The sequence below is a fragment of the Schistocerca nitens genome, chromosome 2 (genome assembly GCF_023898315.1).
Source record: "Schistocerca nitens isolate TAMUIC-IGC-003100 chromosome 2, iqSchNite1.1, whole genome shotgun sequence".
NCBI lineage: Eukaryota > Metazoa > Arthropoda > Insecta > Orthoptera > Acrididae > Schistocerca > Schistocerca nitens.
In genome coordinates, this window is record NC_064615.1 from 78128283 (window position 1) to 78144392 (window position 16110).

A 16110-nucleotide genomic window follows, 5' to 3' on the forward strand; every position below is an offset into this window, starting at 1 on the left:
GTTACTGTCAGCATAATTACCACTTTTGGAATCAATATGTGTTAAAGAAATGAGCTTATAATACGAAATCTAGGTTGTACAAAAATTATAAAGTTTTGTGAAACAAGGCAAACAAGTGTTTCATTTAGTTTATATTAGTGTTACTTTTATTCCTACACTTCTATCATACGCAAAAGAGAACCAAATTTCCATCTTGTATTTATTCATAGGGAAATTCATTAATGTTTAACACAGACAAGGACACAAAATAACTTCATGTAATTTGACATGTGAGTTTTGCTAACTATGAGTGGCTATTGCCGTATAGTCCACTTTGAACTTATGCAGTCTACTTTGTGGCTTGTAGATTACATAGCACAATGAACCTGTCAAGACTCCACTACTGTTAATAATTTTTATTATATATGATATAGCCTATTCAGTTGACAGTAATTTTTGGAACCCAAAATATTAACTGCTTATTCAATCCAAATAAAGTCTGATAAGTTGACAGGACTGAAAAATTTCGCTTATAGATGTAGAACATGGTTGAATTTGATTGAACCTATTTATGGAATAATTCACTTATATATTATACACTAACTATTAAGGAATTATTTAGATCTATATTATCTTCTAATGACAGAAAAGTGAGTAAAGGAATCTACTGTCTTGGGTCTATCTTTTTCATCTATTCAACATCAAACTTTTAAAAAATTTCTCATATTTACTTCATTTTCCTGTCTCATTTTTCGCGATATACCGAAAAGTTCCTACCTCATTGCTGCAGGAGAATATTCTTGAAAATACGTACTCTTCCACGCTTTCTTGCCTTTCTAAGAATTTTATATACAGTTTATAATGTGATTCAACCCCACGAAAAAACAAAATCGCGTACATTAGAGTCTGTTGCCTATATAAACTTCATCTCTCGTACTATATGTCATCTTCCTAGAGAGGCCATTTTGAGATGTTACAGTTGCTACTAACATACTGTTTCTCTTTTAATTACTGAAATGATAAATTTATAACTACCAAAAATATATTAAGTGGAGTGAGCATATATAAATACTAATCTACTGATCTTAACGGGGACGGGGTGTGGACCGGACTGCAGAAGAAAAAAATCACCGCAAGGTGAGTGAACATTATTTCTGTAGGACGAGCTCATAGTAACAGCGATGTTGCAGCCTCCTAGGGTTGACAATATATTCTCTGGTTAACTTACTGCTTATATACAGTTAAACCAGAAAGAAATTGGTTTTAATTGAGCATTATGAGTACCTACACAATCTTTGAGGCTTCTGAATTTCTATTTAAGCCTTTTAAAATGTCTATCCTATTCCTTAAGTAATATTGAGAACTGAAGAAAAGATGAGGGATTTACCTCCCTTGTTGTGTACTGGTAAAATCCTTTCAGTTGGTCACCATTTCGATGTTTCCTGCTTCTTTCGTATCAAATAAGTATAACTTCGCTGTAGACAGCGACTGTGACGGACACTTCAGCAGCATTGTGTGTTTGAATTAACAACGATGATGATGGAGAAAGCTGGGAGATGATGAAATCACGTAGCGACACATAACCCTACGCCTTTACAATAAGAAGACCGCCTAAATTAATGGCTTTCCATGAAGTAGATTTGGAATTCTACTCACAACATTGGTGTGGAATCTCAGCAGCTGAAAATTTCGCTGTCACCCCTTCTTCTACCGTTTTTAACAAACGTATTTCATGACAGTTTCTTCCACCATCAGGAGCCGGAGCGGTTAGTTCCGAGCTCAGTAGCGCAGCTAGTAGCAATGCGACATGGAATATTGTAGTACAAACACTAAAGAAAACGTGTTCTAGAATCGTATTAGATGATACATAAAGTGATTTACTACAGAATTCTATCGACTATCCAAGAAGAAATATTATGTTAGGGTACAATTTGCCAGAACGAAGATTGAGATTTAGGGAGGAAGAATACCAGGCACTGGAATCTACACTCCTGGAAATGGAAAAAAGAACACATTGACACCGGTGTGTCAGACCCACCATACTTGCTCCGGACACTGCGAGAGGGCTGTACAAGCAATGATCACACGCACGGCACAGCGGACACACCAGGAACCGCGGTGTTGGCCGTCGAATGGCGCTAGCTGCGCAGCATTTGTGCACCGCCGCCGTCAGTGTCAGCCAGTTTGCCGTGGCATACGGAGCTCCATCGCAGTCTTTAACACGGGTAGCATGCCGCGACAGCGTGGACGTGAACCGTATGTGCAGTTGACGGACTTTGAGCGAGGGCGTATAGTGGGCATGCGGGAGGCCGGGTGGACGTACCGCCGAATCGCTCAACACGTGGGGCGTGAGGTCTCCACAGTACATCGATGTTGTCGCCAGTGGTCGGCGGAAGGTGCACGTGCCCGTCGACCTGGGACCGGACCGCAGCGACGCACAGATGCACGCCAAGACCGTAGGATCCTACGCAGTGCCGTAGGGGACCGCACCGCCACTTCCCAGCAAATTAGGGACACTGTTGCTCCTGGGGTATCGGCGAGGACCATTCGCAACCGTCTCCATGAAGCTGGGCTACGGTCCCGCACACCGTTAGGCCGTCTTCCGCTCACGCCCCAACATCGTGCAGCCCGCCTCCAGTGGTGTCGCGACAGGCGTGAATGGAGGGACGAATGGAGACGTGTCGTCTTCAGCGATGAGAGTCGCTTCTGCCTTGGTGCCAATGATGGTCGTATGCGTGTTTGGCGCCGTGCAGGTGAGCGCCACAATCAGGACTGCATACGACCGAGGCACACAGGGCCAACACCCGGCATCATGGTGTGGGGAGCGATCTCCTACACTGGCCGTACACCACTGGTGATCGTCGAGGGGACACTGAATAGTGCACGGTACATCCAAACCGTCATCGAACCCATCGTTCTACCATTCCTAGACCGGCAAGGGAACTTGCTGTTCCAACAGGACAATGCACGTCCGCATGTATCCCGTGCCACCCAACGTGCTCTAGAAGGTGTAAGTCAACTACCCTGGCCAGCAAGATCTCCGGATCTGTCCCCCATTGAACACGTTTGGGACTGGATGAAGCGTCGTCTCACGCGGTCTGCACGTCCAGCACGAACGCTGGTCCAACTGAGGCGCCAGGTGGAAATGGCATGGCAAGCCGTTCCACAGGACTACATCCAGCATTTCTACGATCGTCTCCATGGGAGAATAGCAGCCTGCATTGCTGCGAAAGGTGGATATACACTGTACTAGTGCCGACATTGTGCATGCTCTGTTGCCTGTGTCTATGTGCCTGTGGTTCTGTCAGTGTGATCATGTGATGTACCTGACCCCAGGAATGTGTCAATAAAGTTTCCCCTTCCTGGGACAATGAATTCACGGTGTTCTTATTTCAGTTTCCAGGAGTGTACATAAACAATATGGATATCTAGCAAGAATCTTTAAATATGAACGGTATACTAGTCATGATAAAAGTGACTGAGCAGTAAATGAGGCACACGTATGAGCACTCATCTGGTATGTACCGAAACACTCGCGAAGCACGACAAGGAACGATACAGAAGAATTTTACGGAATAATGGCAATGGCTACATTTAATAGACCTGGATATTAGCATAAAACATACAGCTTGCGTGAACTACGGTGCTTAGATACCGTTTGACTTTATGCTAAGACAAATGTAACACCGAGTACTCGAAGAAGATTTAAAAAGAAGCTGAATGACATCACTAAAGAAATTATGAAGAAAGTTCCCTATGAAGTTTGCGCTTCATGGAGCACGTCACAGTTATTGAGTCGTCAGTGTGAGGTGTCATAAATGTAGTTCGTCAGTCATTGTAATCAGTGAATGTAAAATTTTGAAATCACCCACCTGTTGCGGCTGCTGCTTCTGTGCCCCTCTCGTTGACCTCTATGAACGCTTTGTGTAAGACTTGGCTTACTACATAGTCCCCGTCAACAATGCCAGAGAAGTTCGCTTTGGCTGGATTGAACATGGACTCCATCCCGAGCTGAAATTTAGATTTGGCATACCATGTAAATGAAAACAAAATCTTTGTTTAAGAAATTATTTAAGAAAGCATGAAAATAGAATTCTCGCTGTGGACACTGACATATCATTTTGTACCTTCAGAGAAATATGTTCCTGATCTTGCACTTTATTAAGCAGCTAAACATCACATACAATACTATTTATACAGCTTCTGTTAACTAATTTTTAATGCCACTAACTAGTCTGAACTACCACCCACGAACCTGAAAAATATCGTAAGGTCTCTATAATTTTTGTTTTCCCACACCTAATCTACAGGTTTTGCCATTAAAAGTATTTCGCTTTCAAAATTACTTGCTGCACACAGGATTTCTGTACTCTTTTTTTCACTGAAGGCGCAGACAGACGACTGTCAAACATTGATATGAATGCTTCGACATTATAGTGTTCGGACATCGATAAGGGCGTTGCATTAAGTATATACCGTCATATTGTCATCGACGGCAAACGGCAGAACAAAATGGTGAGTTGTGTTTGCCACAATGTGTAAAAGTAGAGCGTTGTAAGATTATCGACCAATTACGACACCTTTTAGGCACTTGCCGACACATACCTGGTAAACTTGGCAAGTACAGGGTTGTCCTTCTGCCCAGTTAGGTGCTAATACTTATCATTGGCCAAATGAGCACGGGTTCCCTACTTCAAAACTGCTGACTTGTATTGCGATTTCTCAGGCGTTCCCGGTGCTATTGATTAATAGCGGCCGCGCGGAGTGGCCACGCGGTTTCAGGCGCCATGTAACTGATGGCGCGGCCGTTCCCGCCGAAGGTTCGAGTCCTCCTTCGGGCATGGGTGTGTGTGTTGTTTTAGCATAAGTTAGTTTAAGTAGTGTGTAAGTTTAGCGACCGCTGACATCAGCAGTTTGGTCCTTTAGAGGTTCACACACATTCAGACATTTGATTAATAGCGTACTTCCGGTTGTTCTACCGAGATATTGTTTCAGTTTTGTGCACCATAGTGGTTTATCAACGAGGGTTGTCCAGAAAGTAAATTCCAATCGGTCACTACGTGGAAACAACAGTGAAAATCAGAAACATTTTGATAATATTCTTCTCGGGTATGCAGCCGGATCATTACGTCTTCATGACACAATATTTCCGCGGTCCACCTGGCCGCCATCTGCAGGTGAGAGTGCATCTCAGAGTAGCACTTGCACCCCACTACTCAGTTTCTTGCTTCATATATGCCAATCTCTGTCCTCCCTTACTGTTTTTAGCCTAAAGGCTCTCTCTAGTACCATGGAGGTTATTCCCTGATGACTTTGCGTATGTCCTTCATCTTATCCCTTTTTCTTGTCAGTATTTTCCATTCGTTGCCCTCTTCGTCGATTCTGCGGAGAACCTCCCCAAGACTTGTCTTATTAGTACACCTGATTTTCAACATCCTTCTGTAGAGCCACATCTCAAACTTTTCGATTCTCTTCTGTTCTGGTTTCTCCACCGTCCATGTTTCACTACCATACAAATCTGTGTTCCAAACGTAATTTCTCAGAAATTTCTCCCTCAAATGAATCCCTATGTTTGATACTAGTAGACTTCTCTTGGCAAGGAATGCCATTTTTGCCAGTGTTAGTCCACTTTTTATGTCCTTCTTTATCCGTCCGCCATAAGTTATTTTGCCTCCAAGTTAGCAAAATTCCTTAACTTCGTCTACTTCGTGACCACCAATTTTGATATCAAGTTTCTCGCTATTCTCAATTCTGCTACTTCTCATTACTTTTGTCTTTTTCCTGTTTACTCTCAATCCACACCCTGTGCTCATCAGATTGTTGATTCCGTTCCTGTAGTTCTTCTTCACTTTAATTGAGCATAGCAACGTCATCAGTGAATCTTCTCACTGGTATCTTTCACCCTGAAGTTTGATCCCACTATTGAATCTTCCTTTCATTTTCGCCATTACTTCTTCGATGTGTTGACTGAAAGTAGGGACAAGAGGCTGCATCAATGTCTTACACCTTTTTAAATCCGAGCACTTTGTTATTCATATTTTAATCTTTGACAGAATTTCGATCTCGAAATATTTTACAGTATCGAACGGTTTTTCTGGCTCGGTAAACATTGTGAGCGTCTTTTGATTTTCATTCAGTCCTGCTTCCATTATCAACAGCAACTGCAGAACAGCCTCTATTGCGCCTTTACCTTTCTTGAAGCCAAACTGATCCTTATCTAACACATCCTCAACTTTCTTTTCCACTGTTGTTCAGATCCGTTATCTACCATTGCTGTCTCCGGAATTCATCATCATCATAAATCGCTGTGCTCATTGCTGAGCGTCGTGACCCCATGAACCAAGCGTCTCCATCCAGGACGGTTGCCAGCTTCTCTTAGTGCCTGCTGAAGAGGTAGGCCTGAGGTCTTCTTGATTTGATCTATCCATCTGCTGGCAGCTGTTCCTCTTGGTCTCGTGCTCTCGAGCTTTCGTTGCAAAATTATTTTCTCTAGATTTCCTCCATCTCTCTCACAATATAGCCAAAGACCTGGAGAATTTTTTTCGATGACTCGAAAAGAAAAGCGTCTGGAGAGATCGAGTTGTTCAATAATGGACACATTTGTTGTTCTTTCGGTCCATTTTATGCGTAGCATCCTACGCCAGCACCAAAGTTCAAACGCATAAATCCGCTGTTTGTCTCTGGCCTTGAGTGTCTGCGTTTCGCAACCAAGAAAGAAGACAGAAAACACGAGTGTTTCGACTGGCCGGATCTTTGTGCTATTTGTTACTGCTCTGCTCTGCCAAATCTTGGTGAGCTTGTTCACAGCCACTCGCCCTAGCGTGATCTGTCTTCTTATCTCATCTTCACAACTTCCAGTGCTGTAGATGGTTGACCCAAAATAGGTGAAGGAACGCACGACTTCCAGTTCCTTTAATCGACCGCTGAGTTGGATCTGTTCTCCTCGATCAATTATCACGAGTTTGGACATGATGAGGCTGATATCTAATCCATATACTAGACTAATGTCCTTTATTCTTGTTAGTAGCTCAGCAAGTTCTCCGGAATTATGTGGATGATATTTTCTCGAAAGTCTGATGGTAAATCGCCAGCCTTATAGATTCAACACAACTGCCTGAATACTCGCTTTGTTGTTTCTTCCCCTAATTATTTTAAAAATTCCAGTGGAATTCAATCTATCCCTCCTGCATATTTGATTTTAAGTCGTCGAAAGTTCTTTTAAATTCTGATTCTAATATTGGATCGCCTATCTCTTCCCTATCGACACCTATTTCTTCTTCTATCACACCATCAGGTAAGTCCTCTCCCTCATAGAAGTCTTCAATACACTCTTCACACCTATCCGCTCTCTCCTCTGAGTTTAGCTTTGGAATTCCCATTGTACACTTAGTGTTACCACCCTTTCCTTTAATTTCTCCGAAGGTTGTTTTGACTCTTCTTATATACATAGTCGGTCCTCCCGACAATTATTCCTTTCCAATTTCTTCACATCCTTCCTACAGGCGTTCACCTTGGTTCTCCTGCACTTCCTACTTATTTCAAGTCTAAGTGATTTATATTGATGTGTTCTTATAATTCACTGAACATTTTTGTATTTCCTCCTTTGTCGATCAATTGAAGTGTATACTCTCGTAACCAAGCTATCTTCGGAGTTACTTTTGTAGTAGTACTTTTGTCTTTCCAATATCTGTGATTGCCCTTTTTAGATATATCCAGTCAACTGAACTGCCTAATTTGATTTTTCTTATCGCGGGATCGACATCTTTAGCGAAATTCAAACTGCGTCTTATCATTCTTCATTACTTGAGTGTCCCACTTCCTTCCACAGTGATTATTTCGTTCTTTTTATTCGTCATCAGTCTTCTTATTTGCTGGATGTATCCCAATTTCTGTCCACTTCTACAGTTTTTACCCTCTACAGCTCCTTCTAGTACCTCGGAATTTATTCCCTAATGTCTTAACGGATGTCCTATTACCCTGCCCCTTGTCAGGGTTTTCCATGCATTCCTTTCCCCGTCGATTCTGCTGAAAACATCCTCATTCCTTACGTTATCAGTCTTCTGCACGCTTCTCTTCATCATTACCAAATCGTGATCTGAATCTGTATTTGCACGTGGGTAAGCGTTACAGTCCAATAATCGATTTCAGAAGCCTTGTCTAAGATGTACCGGTAATATGGCCCTAATCTTTGCGTGTCTCCGGTATTTTTCAAGTATACCTCCCCATCTGATTCTTGAACAGAGTATTTGCTATTGCTACCTGAAATTTATTGCGGAAGTCAATTACTCTTTCTCGTCTCTCATTCGTGCTACCAAGCCCTTATTCTCCCGCAACCCTTCTTCTACTCCTTTCCCTGCAACCATGTTCAAATCCACACGATTATTAGATTTTCTTCTCTCTTTAAACAGTAAATTTCCCTTTCAATATCCTCATATACTTTCTCTATCTCTTTATCTTTTGGTTGTGACGTTGTCATGTACACCTGACCTATCGTTGTCGGCGTTGGTTTGTTGCCGAATCTGATGAGAACAGCCCTATCACTTAACTATTCACAGAAACACACTCTCTGCCCTACCTTCCTATTTATAACGAAAGCTACTCCCATTATATAATGTTCTGCATGCCTCGGAGATGGATGTGTGTGATGTCCTTAGGTTAGTTAGGTTTACGTAGTTCTAAGTCTAGGGGACTGATGACCTCAAATGTTTTAAGTCCCATAGTGCTTAGAGCCATTTGAATCGCGTTTTAAAATACAAAGTTTATTTGTCGGAGTGGGCCAGAGACAATATGTATGCCTACGTGTTTCATTGGGTACTGTAAGCGTCTGTCTGATACATGAAGATCCGTACCAAACCGAACAGCCATACTCCGGAGCACAACACCTGTATCATTGATTATGAAGATATTGTTGGTAAATGTCAGCCAGTTTGAGAATCACACTTTTTGGTATGAAGATTTCCGTTTGTTCTTAGGATGGTTTTTGAATGTAAAAGCCGTGTGAAGCTTCACTCCCAGGTACTTTGGGACATGACAGTGCTAGAACCGGGTTCCTGGTCGTGCTATATGTAGCCAATGACGAGCTCCTCTGTTTCAAGAATGGTGGAGAGACATGTTTCTTAGATGACGATGGTTGCGATTACAGTGTCCTGAAATATTTCTGAGCGTGGTTGTCTAATTTGCCTCTGCTGTTGCAAATCTTTCGCCCTGTACAGCAAAGACTAGCTCATTTACAGTGTGCACGTGGGCCCAGCTGCGCCGTCTTTTGTGTGACCGGATAGGTCAGTGTTACGCAACGCTCAGTCAGTGCGAGCGGTCATACGAAGTGAAGACATGTAACCAAGTGACACTATGCCTCGGCGACATCACAGGGTGGCATGTAAGTGCGTTCGAACGGGGCAGAATGATTGGTCTCTGGGAGGCGGATCTGTCGTTCCGTGACATTGAGCCTCCTACAGGGCTCGCTGCTTCAACGGTGAGGTGTATGTGGAACCAGTGCAGAGATGAAGACCGTACTCAGCACCGACAGGGTACTGGACGACACAATGTGCCCACACCGCTGTCTTGTCCTCTTGGCCGCAGCGGACGGGACAGCTTCGGCCACAGTGTCGATGCGATGTTGGAACACTGCAACGGGTGTGAACATACAGGGTGTTTCAAAAATGACCGGTATATTTGAAATGGCAATAAAAACTAAACGAGCAGCGATAGAAATACACCGTTTGTTGCAATATGCTTGGGACAACAGTACATTTTCAGGCGGACAAACTTTCGAAATTACAGTAGTTACAATTTTCAACAACAGATGGCGCTGCAAGTGATGTGAAAGATATAGAAGACAACGCAGTCTGTGGGTGCGCCATTCTGTACGTCGTCTTTCTGCTGTAAGCGTGTGCTGTTCACAACGTGCAAGTGTGCTGTGGACAACATGGTTTATTCCTTAGAACAGAGGATTTTTCTGGTGTTGGAATTCCACCGCCTAGAACACAGTGTTGTTGCAACAAGACGAAGTTTTCAACGGAGGTTTAATGTAACCAAAGGACCGAAAAGCGATACAATAAAGGATCTGTTTGAAAAATTTCAACGGACTGGCAACGTGACGGATGAACGTGCTGGAAAGGTAGGGCGACCGCGTACGGCAACCACAGAGGGCATCGCGCAGCTAGTGCAGCAGGTGATCCAACAGCGGCCTCGGGTTTCCGTTCGCCGTGTTGCAGCTGCAGTCCAAATGACGCCAACGTCCACGTATCGTCTCATGCGCCAGAGTTTACACCTCTATCCATACAAAATTCAAACGCGGCAACCCCTCAGCGCCGCTACCATTGCTGCACGAGAGACATTCGCTAACGATATAGTGCACAGGATTGATGACGGCGATATGCATGTGGGCAGCATTTGGTTTACTGACGAAGCTTATTTTTACCTGGACGGCTTCGTCAATAAACAGAACTGGCGCATATGGGGAACCGAAAAGCCCCATGTTGCATTCCCATCGTCCCTGCATCCTCAAAAAGTACTGGTCTGGGCCGCCATTTCTTCCAAAGGAATCATTGGCCCATTTTTCAGATCCGAAACGATTACTGCATCACGCTATCTGGACATTCTTCGTGAATTTGTGGCGGTACAAACTGCCTTAGACGACACTGCGAACACCTCGTGGTTTATGCAAGATGGTGCCCGGCCACATCGCACGGCCGACGTCTTTAATTTCCTGAATGAATATTTCGATGATCGTGTGATTGCTTTGGGCTATCCGAAACATACAGGAGGCGGCGTGGATTGGCCTCCCTATTCGCCAGACATGAACCCCTGTGACTTCTTTCTGTGGGGACACTTGAAAGACCAGGTGTACCGCCAGAATCCAGAAACAATTGAACAGCTGAAGCAGTACATCACATCTGCATGTGAAGCCATTCCGCCAGACACGTTGTCAAAGGTTTCGGGTAATTTCATTCAGAGACTACGCCATATTATTGCTACGCATGGTGGATATGTGGAAAATATCGTACTATAGAGTTTCCCAGACCGCAGCGCCATCTGTTGTTGACAATTGTAACTACTGTAATTTCGAAAGTTTGTCTGCCTGAAAATGTACTGTTGTCCCAAGCATATTGCAACAAACGGTGTATTTCTATCGCTGCTCGTTTAGTTTTTATTACCGTTGCAAATATACCGGTCATTTTTGAAACACCCTGTATCTGCGTAGGCCCTTCGGCGCCGTCTCCTACGGGCTTGACTGGAGGCACGCATGTCATCGCGTCGGCTTCCACTGACGAGAACCCACCAGCCCCGCAGACTGCAATGGGCACGTTATGCCGACACTGGCGTGCTGAGTGGCAAACTATAGTGCTTTTGGACGAGTCCAGCTTCAGCTTGCCCTACAGCGATGACCGCATACGTGTTCGACGCCACCATGGGAAACGCAGTCTGGCAGAGTGAATTGTTGCGCAGTATTGCGGACAAACGACACGTGTGATGGTTTGGGGTGCCTTTGCCTGTAACATGCGATCTGAACAGGTACCGCTACAATAGCGAGATTTCACAGACCGCGGCATTCCCCTCCTGCAGGCCATTCCACATCCAACATTTCAGTAGGACAACGCCCGGCCGCATGCGGCGTGGAATGTACAAGCCTTCTTCGAAGAATGACGAGTGCCATTGCTTCCCTGGCCCGCCCGTTCTACTGATATGTCATCCATGAACATGTCTGCGATGTGATCTGTCAGCAGCTTGTTCGTTCAAGTGCTCCTGCAGCCACAGTTGATGATTTGTGGACGCGTCTACAAACGGCATGGCAGAGTATTCGCAAGCAGCATAATCATGAAATTTTTGATTCCTTGCCACGATGATTAGCGGCTCTGATTGCAGCACGTGATGGAGCTACTGCGTACTTAATTTCCACAGTCACAGTGGACGTGCAGGCCTGTAGTGTTTACGCTTATCATTTGTGTAGTTTAATATCCCTAATCGATGGAATATACTTATTGCGATCACATCTTTCAGTCTTGATGTTTCACTTTTTACAAACAGTAGTGGTTTTGGAGTCGGTGACTTGTTGTATCGCCGGCCAGAGTGGCCGAGCGGTTGTAGGCGCTACAGTCTGGAACCGCGCGACCGCTACGGTCGCAGGTTCGAATCCTGCCTCGGGCATGGATGTGTTTGATGTCCTTAGGTTAGTTAGGTTTAAATAGTTCTAAGTTTTAGGAGACTGATGACCTCAGTAGTTAAGTCCCATGTGCTCAGAGCCATTTTTTGAACTTTTATCTCCCTGAGGCAGGCCATTTTCCTGTGTTGTACGGCAACTACACCATAAATCAACGAAAAACATACTATTAATTCAGTGTGATGGAAAACCTCGAGCACGTTATGCAGTGCTACTATGAAGCTACCTTACGGCATTGACCCGGGCTACACGACTTTCATATCGTTGTTCGTACAGGCCGCCTAAGTGACAAATAAATCTTGTGGAGATTTGCCTGCTGCCTGGGTTTTCACATTCCTCACCGTTGCCATAAAGAAAGGCAGCGTACAGTTTTGTTCCATTCTTCTCGGGTTGCCTACGACGCTGTAATTTGTAATTGGGGTTATCAGTTGGTTTTCTTGATCGCGAGTGACCACTGCCAGCTATATCTTCAATGTGCTGTTGAAAGTTCGAATGATGTCGCTCTGGAGTACTTAGATTTCTTTCCGAGTTGCCAATTTTTTTTTTACCTAAAAGTGAAAGTACAGCCGCAGACTAGGTTAAAAATGAGCATTTGATGCTTTTCGACAAACTAAACAGCGTGCACAAGTTACATTGTACCGTTCAGCAATTTAAATGCAGTTGATTTGTACAAAGTCATTCCCTGTGGTTGAAACCGCGTTGAGAAAAAGGTATCCGATCTTTAAAATAGTCACAAATCATGCAAAACTCGTGCAGAACTCTTTCAGGCAGATTGTGTGAGGTAAAGGAATAGTTGACATTAAACATTATTTTTCAGACTTGCCTCAGTAATTATAAAGTTTGAAAATGTTAAACTCACAGTTATCAGAGTGTCTTTTAAAGACTTGGAGTATTCCATTTTGAATCTCGGCAAATATACAAACACTTTGCTTTTGGTCATTCCTTTCACAACTTGCACGGGATCAAATTTGTCAAGATTTCTCTCGAGGTCCTGCAAACCATTCACTTCTTTTGGGAGGAGTATCATCATATTCAGTCTCCAATCCTGCAAAGGAAGAAAGAAATCTGATTAGTTTATCATAAAATATCTTTGCACTGTATTTTTTACTTGAAACATATTTGTATTTGAAACATGGTGAAAAGGTAATTTTGAATTTAAAATTAAAAAAAACTGGTCCATTCAGAGCTATAAGAATATCCGTGCAGTGCTCTACAACTTACAGTTCTACTGTACGAATGTAATTAGAACTTACCCTATAATCTCATTAAAATCGTTCTGGATCCACTTCCTCCTCATCTTATTAAATACTACAAAAATGCTGAAGCACTAAAATAAGGGACATTTAGACAGCGTTACAGTGGGCTTCCTCAGGAACCGGAGAAAAGCCGCTGCATCACTGGTGAAACGTCGCTTATTTTAGCATTTTAGATTCTCTATGTACTTTCACTCTTAACGTTTCTGTCCCTTGAAATATTCAAGTACGTCTAATTCCTAAAATTGTATGGAGAAATAAATATTTGTAAAATTTTGGATCAAATTACCTTGTAAGGAAGCATAAGAGCCTGCGAATTTAATTCAGTTACATCAGCATACAAGAAACGGTCCTCGGCGTACATCATATCAACATTTTCCGTCGCTCCTGACGGTAAATGGAAGGGTGTAGGCTTTGTTTCGTCCTCGTAAAATATCTTAAGCCATTCACCCTTAAAGTAAATAGCGTTGACAAGCACCATGAGAGTGCTAGCATCCAAAGTGCCTGTGAAAGTGGATCAGCAGATGTAGACAAGGAAATAAGCCTTTTTCTATTACTTTTATTATCTTTATAAAGGATTACAACAGAACCTTCGTGGATAATTTTACAAAATATAACGCATAAGAAATGATTGTCCCATTGTTTCGTCCTTTCTCTACTGCATGACACTTCCACTCGCGATTCTAACTGTGTGCACTTCACTGGTTATCTGTCCGATGTAAATGTTTCAGAGAGTACATATAAATCTCTCAGCTGGAATACTGTGAAATACAGCGCACATAACGTGTCCCATACTGCAATAACTATAAGGCTGTCATATCATGTACACCCAGTTTCGCTATATTTTGCATTGTCGTCGTTTTGGGAACAGAATTCATCCCATCTTCTTGTGCGCAATAGGACAAACGATTAGCCCTAGTATGAAATTTTGGGAAGTGAGATACATTTAGTAGGAGTGAATGTGACGTTTACATTTACTATTTTAATATATTATAGACCAATGAATGAAATACCATAGCAAAGAATATACATAAGTACAGGGAAATACTGGAGGCTGATATAACTTAGGTTTTCATGATAATCTGCGAAGCGAAGGATCACGGGAGCATTAAATCCGCCGGCATTACGACCAATTCGTCATTGAAATTTCCTGTCACATTAAAATTGTGTGCCGCATCGGGCCTCGAACATGGAACCTTTGCCTTTGGCGGGCAAATGCTCACCTGCTTCAGCACGACTCACTACCCTCCTCACAGCTTTACTCCCGCCAACACCTCATCTCCTACCTTCCAAGTGCTCATTCGGTAGAGCAACTGCCCGCGAATCACTAAAGTCCTAGTTTCGAGTCCCAGCCTGTCACATTGTTTTAATCTTCCAGGAAGTTCCAAATCAGTGCACAATCCTCTGCAGGGCGAGAATTCATTGTGGAATTACTCGTAATTATTACTACATAAACTTAGAAGGCTTCGACTCTCTTTTCAGTTAATAGGACATTGGTAGCCCGGCCCTTGTCTCTGCGTCCTGAGAGATACATCTTTCAGACTTTGCTGAAGATGTCCACGAAGAGTAGCGATGATGGCGCCCGCCGGAGCCAAATTTAAACTTTTATATCTGATCTCACGGAACAGACTTACTGTTGTTGGATCATATGTATTCTGTGTATACATCCAAATATCAGATTTACAATGAAAGTTACATAGATGGTGTTATGGGCCAATCCCTACGTAAGTGTTACGCATATCAAGCACCAGTATCACATTTATCCAAATTTGTGGAGCTGTTCATTACATAACCGATGTCAGATGATTAAACAATCATTCCATTAGCAACTAGTGTCCATCACCATCGACTGTATGGGGTGTGACCCTAGCGAGCGCGAATGTATTATTGTATTCATTATGTTATGAAGGCGTACAGCCTCCGAATGTCATCTCGAGGAAGTTCTTAGTAAGCCTGAAACACATTCATGGCAACCAGAGGTTGGTGAGAAATTATACATCCCCCACTGCGTCGCGGTCACGGTCCATGTGTGACAAGTCAGTGAACCAGAGCAGTCAACGACCCACACAATCGTAAAGACGTTTACGATATCAACTGCAGTACCGTGGATCGTATCATAATCTCATGCTGGAATATGGTATTTTTTTTATCCTGGTCGTGAAGCGTATTACAATAGTGTTTACAATTCTTTCCAGAAACTGGTGAGCATTCAGCCTTCCCTCAGCGATTACCAAATCAGTCCCCTTGTCATACCCAGTGGCTCTCCACACCACTATTCCAGGAGCTGAAGACGATTTGACCGCCACAACGTGAAGCGAATTTGGTCACTGAAAACTACAGAGCGTCGCGTTTGCCTCTGGCTCTACGCATTCCATGTCTGTGGTATGGCGCCAGCGGAAAACAACGCTTGACAACTCGACATCTTTAGTACTCTATGCTCGACATTTCAGCTGTTGTCAGCCTTCTTTTTGTCACCAGTCTACATTTTTCTCGTTGTGCAGTCCTTCTGGAAGGATTCGTGCCTATTCTTCTTGTCACGGTGTTGTCTGTAGTCCATTTCATCCCGTTTTGCAGTCATCTACAGCCGTCTGTGTGATGAGACCGTATGAACTTCCCATGAGACTTGTCATTCCCAAAGGTGATGATAAGATGAAGCGCACATCATCCGAGCATTCTGTTTTGTGGTCTCCACCTCAAAATTTCCGGTCACGTCGGACA

At 43.4% G+C, this 16110-nt stretch overlaps 1 protein-coding gene across 1 annotated transcript in view; it reads right to left on the minus strand.

Moving 5' to 3' along the window:
• LOC126235754 (leukocyte elastase inhibitor-like) overlaps nucleotides 1-16110 on the minus strand; it is a 103532-nt gene that overhangs the window by 11508 nt on the left and 75914 nt on the right. The window contains exons 5-7 of the mRNA XM_049944550.1: nucleotides 13682-13896; nucleotides 12999-13184; nucleotides 3852-3990 (exon numbers count right to left, since the gene is read on the minus strand). Of these exons, the coding sequence (XP_049800507.1) occupies nucleotides 3852-3990; nucleotides 12999-13184; nucleotides 13682-13896 (540 nt within the window). The remainder of the gene's footprint in view (nucleotides 1-3851; nucleotides 3991-12998; nucleotides 13185-13681; nucleotides 13897-16110) is intronic.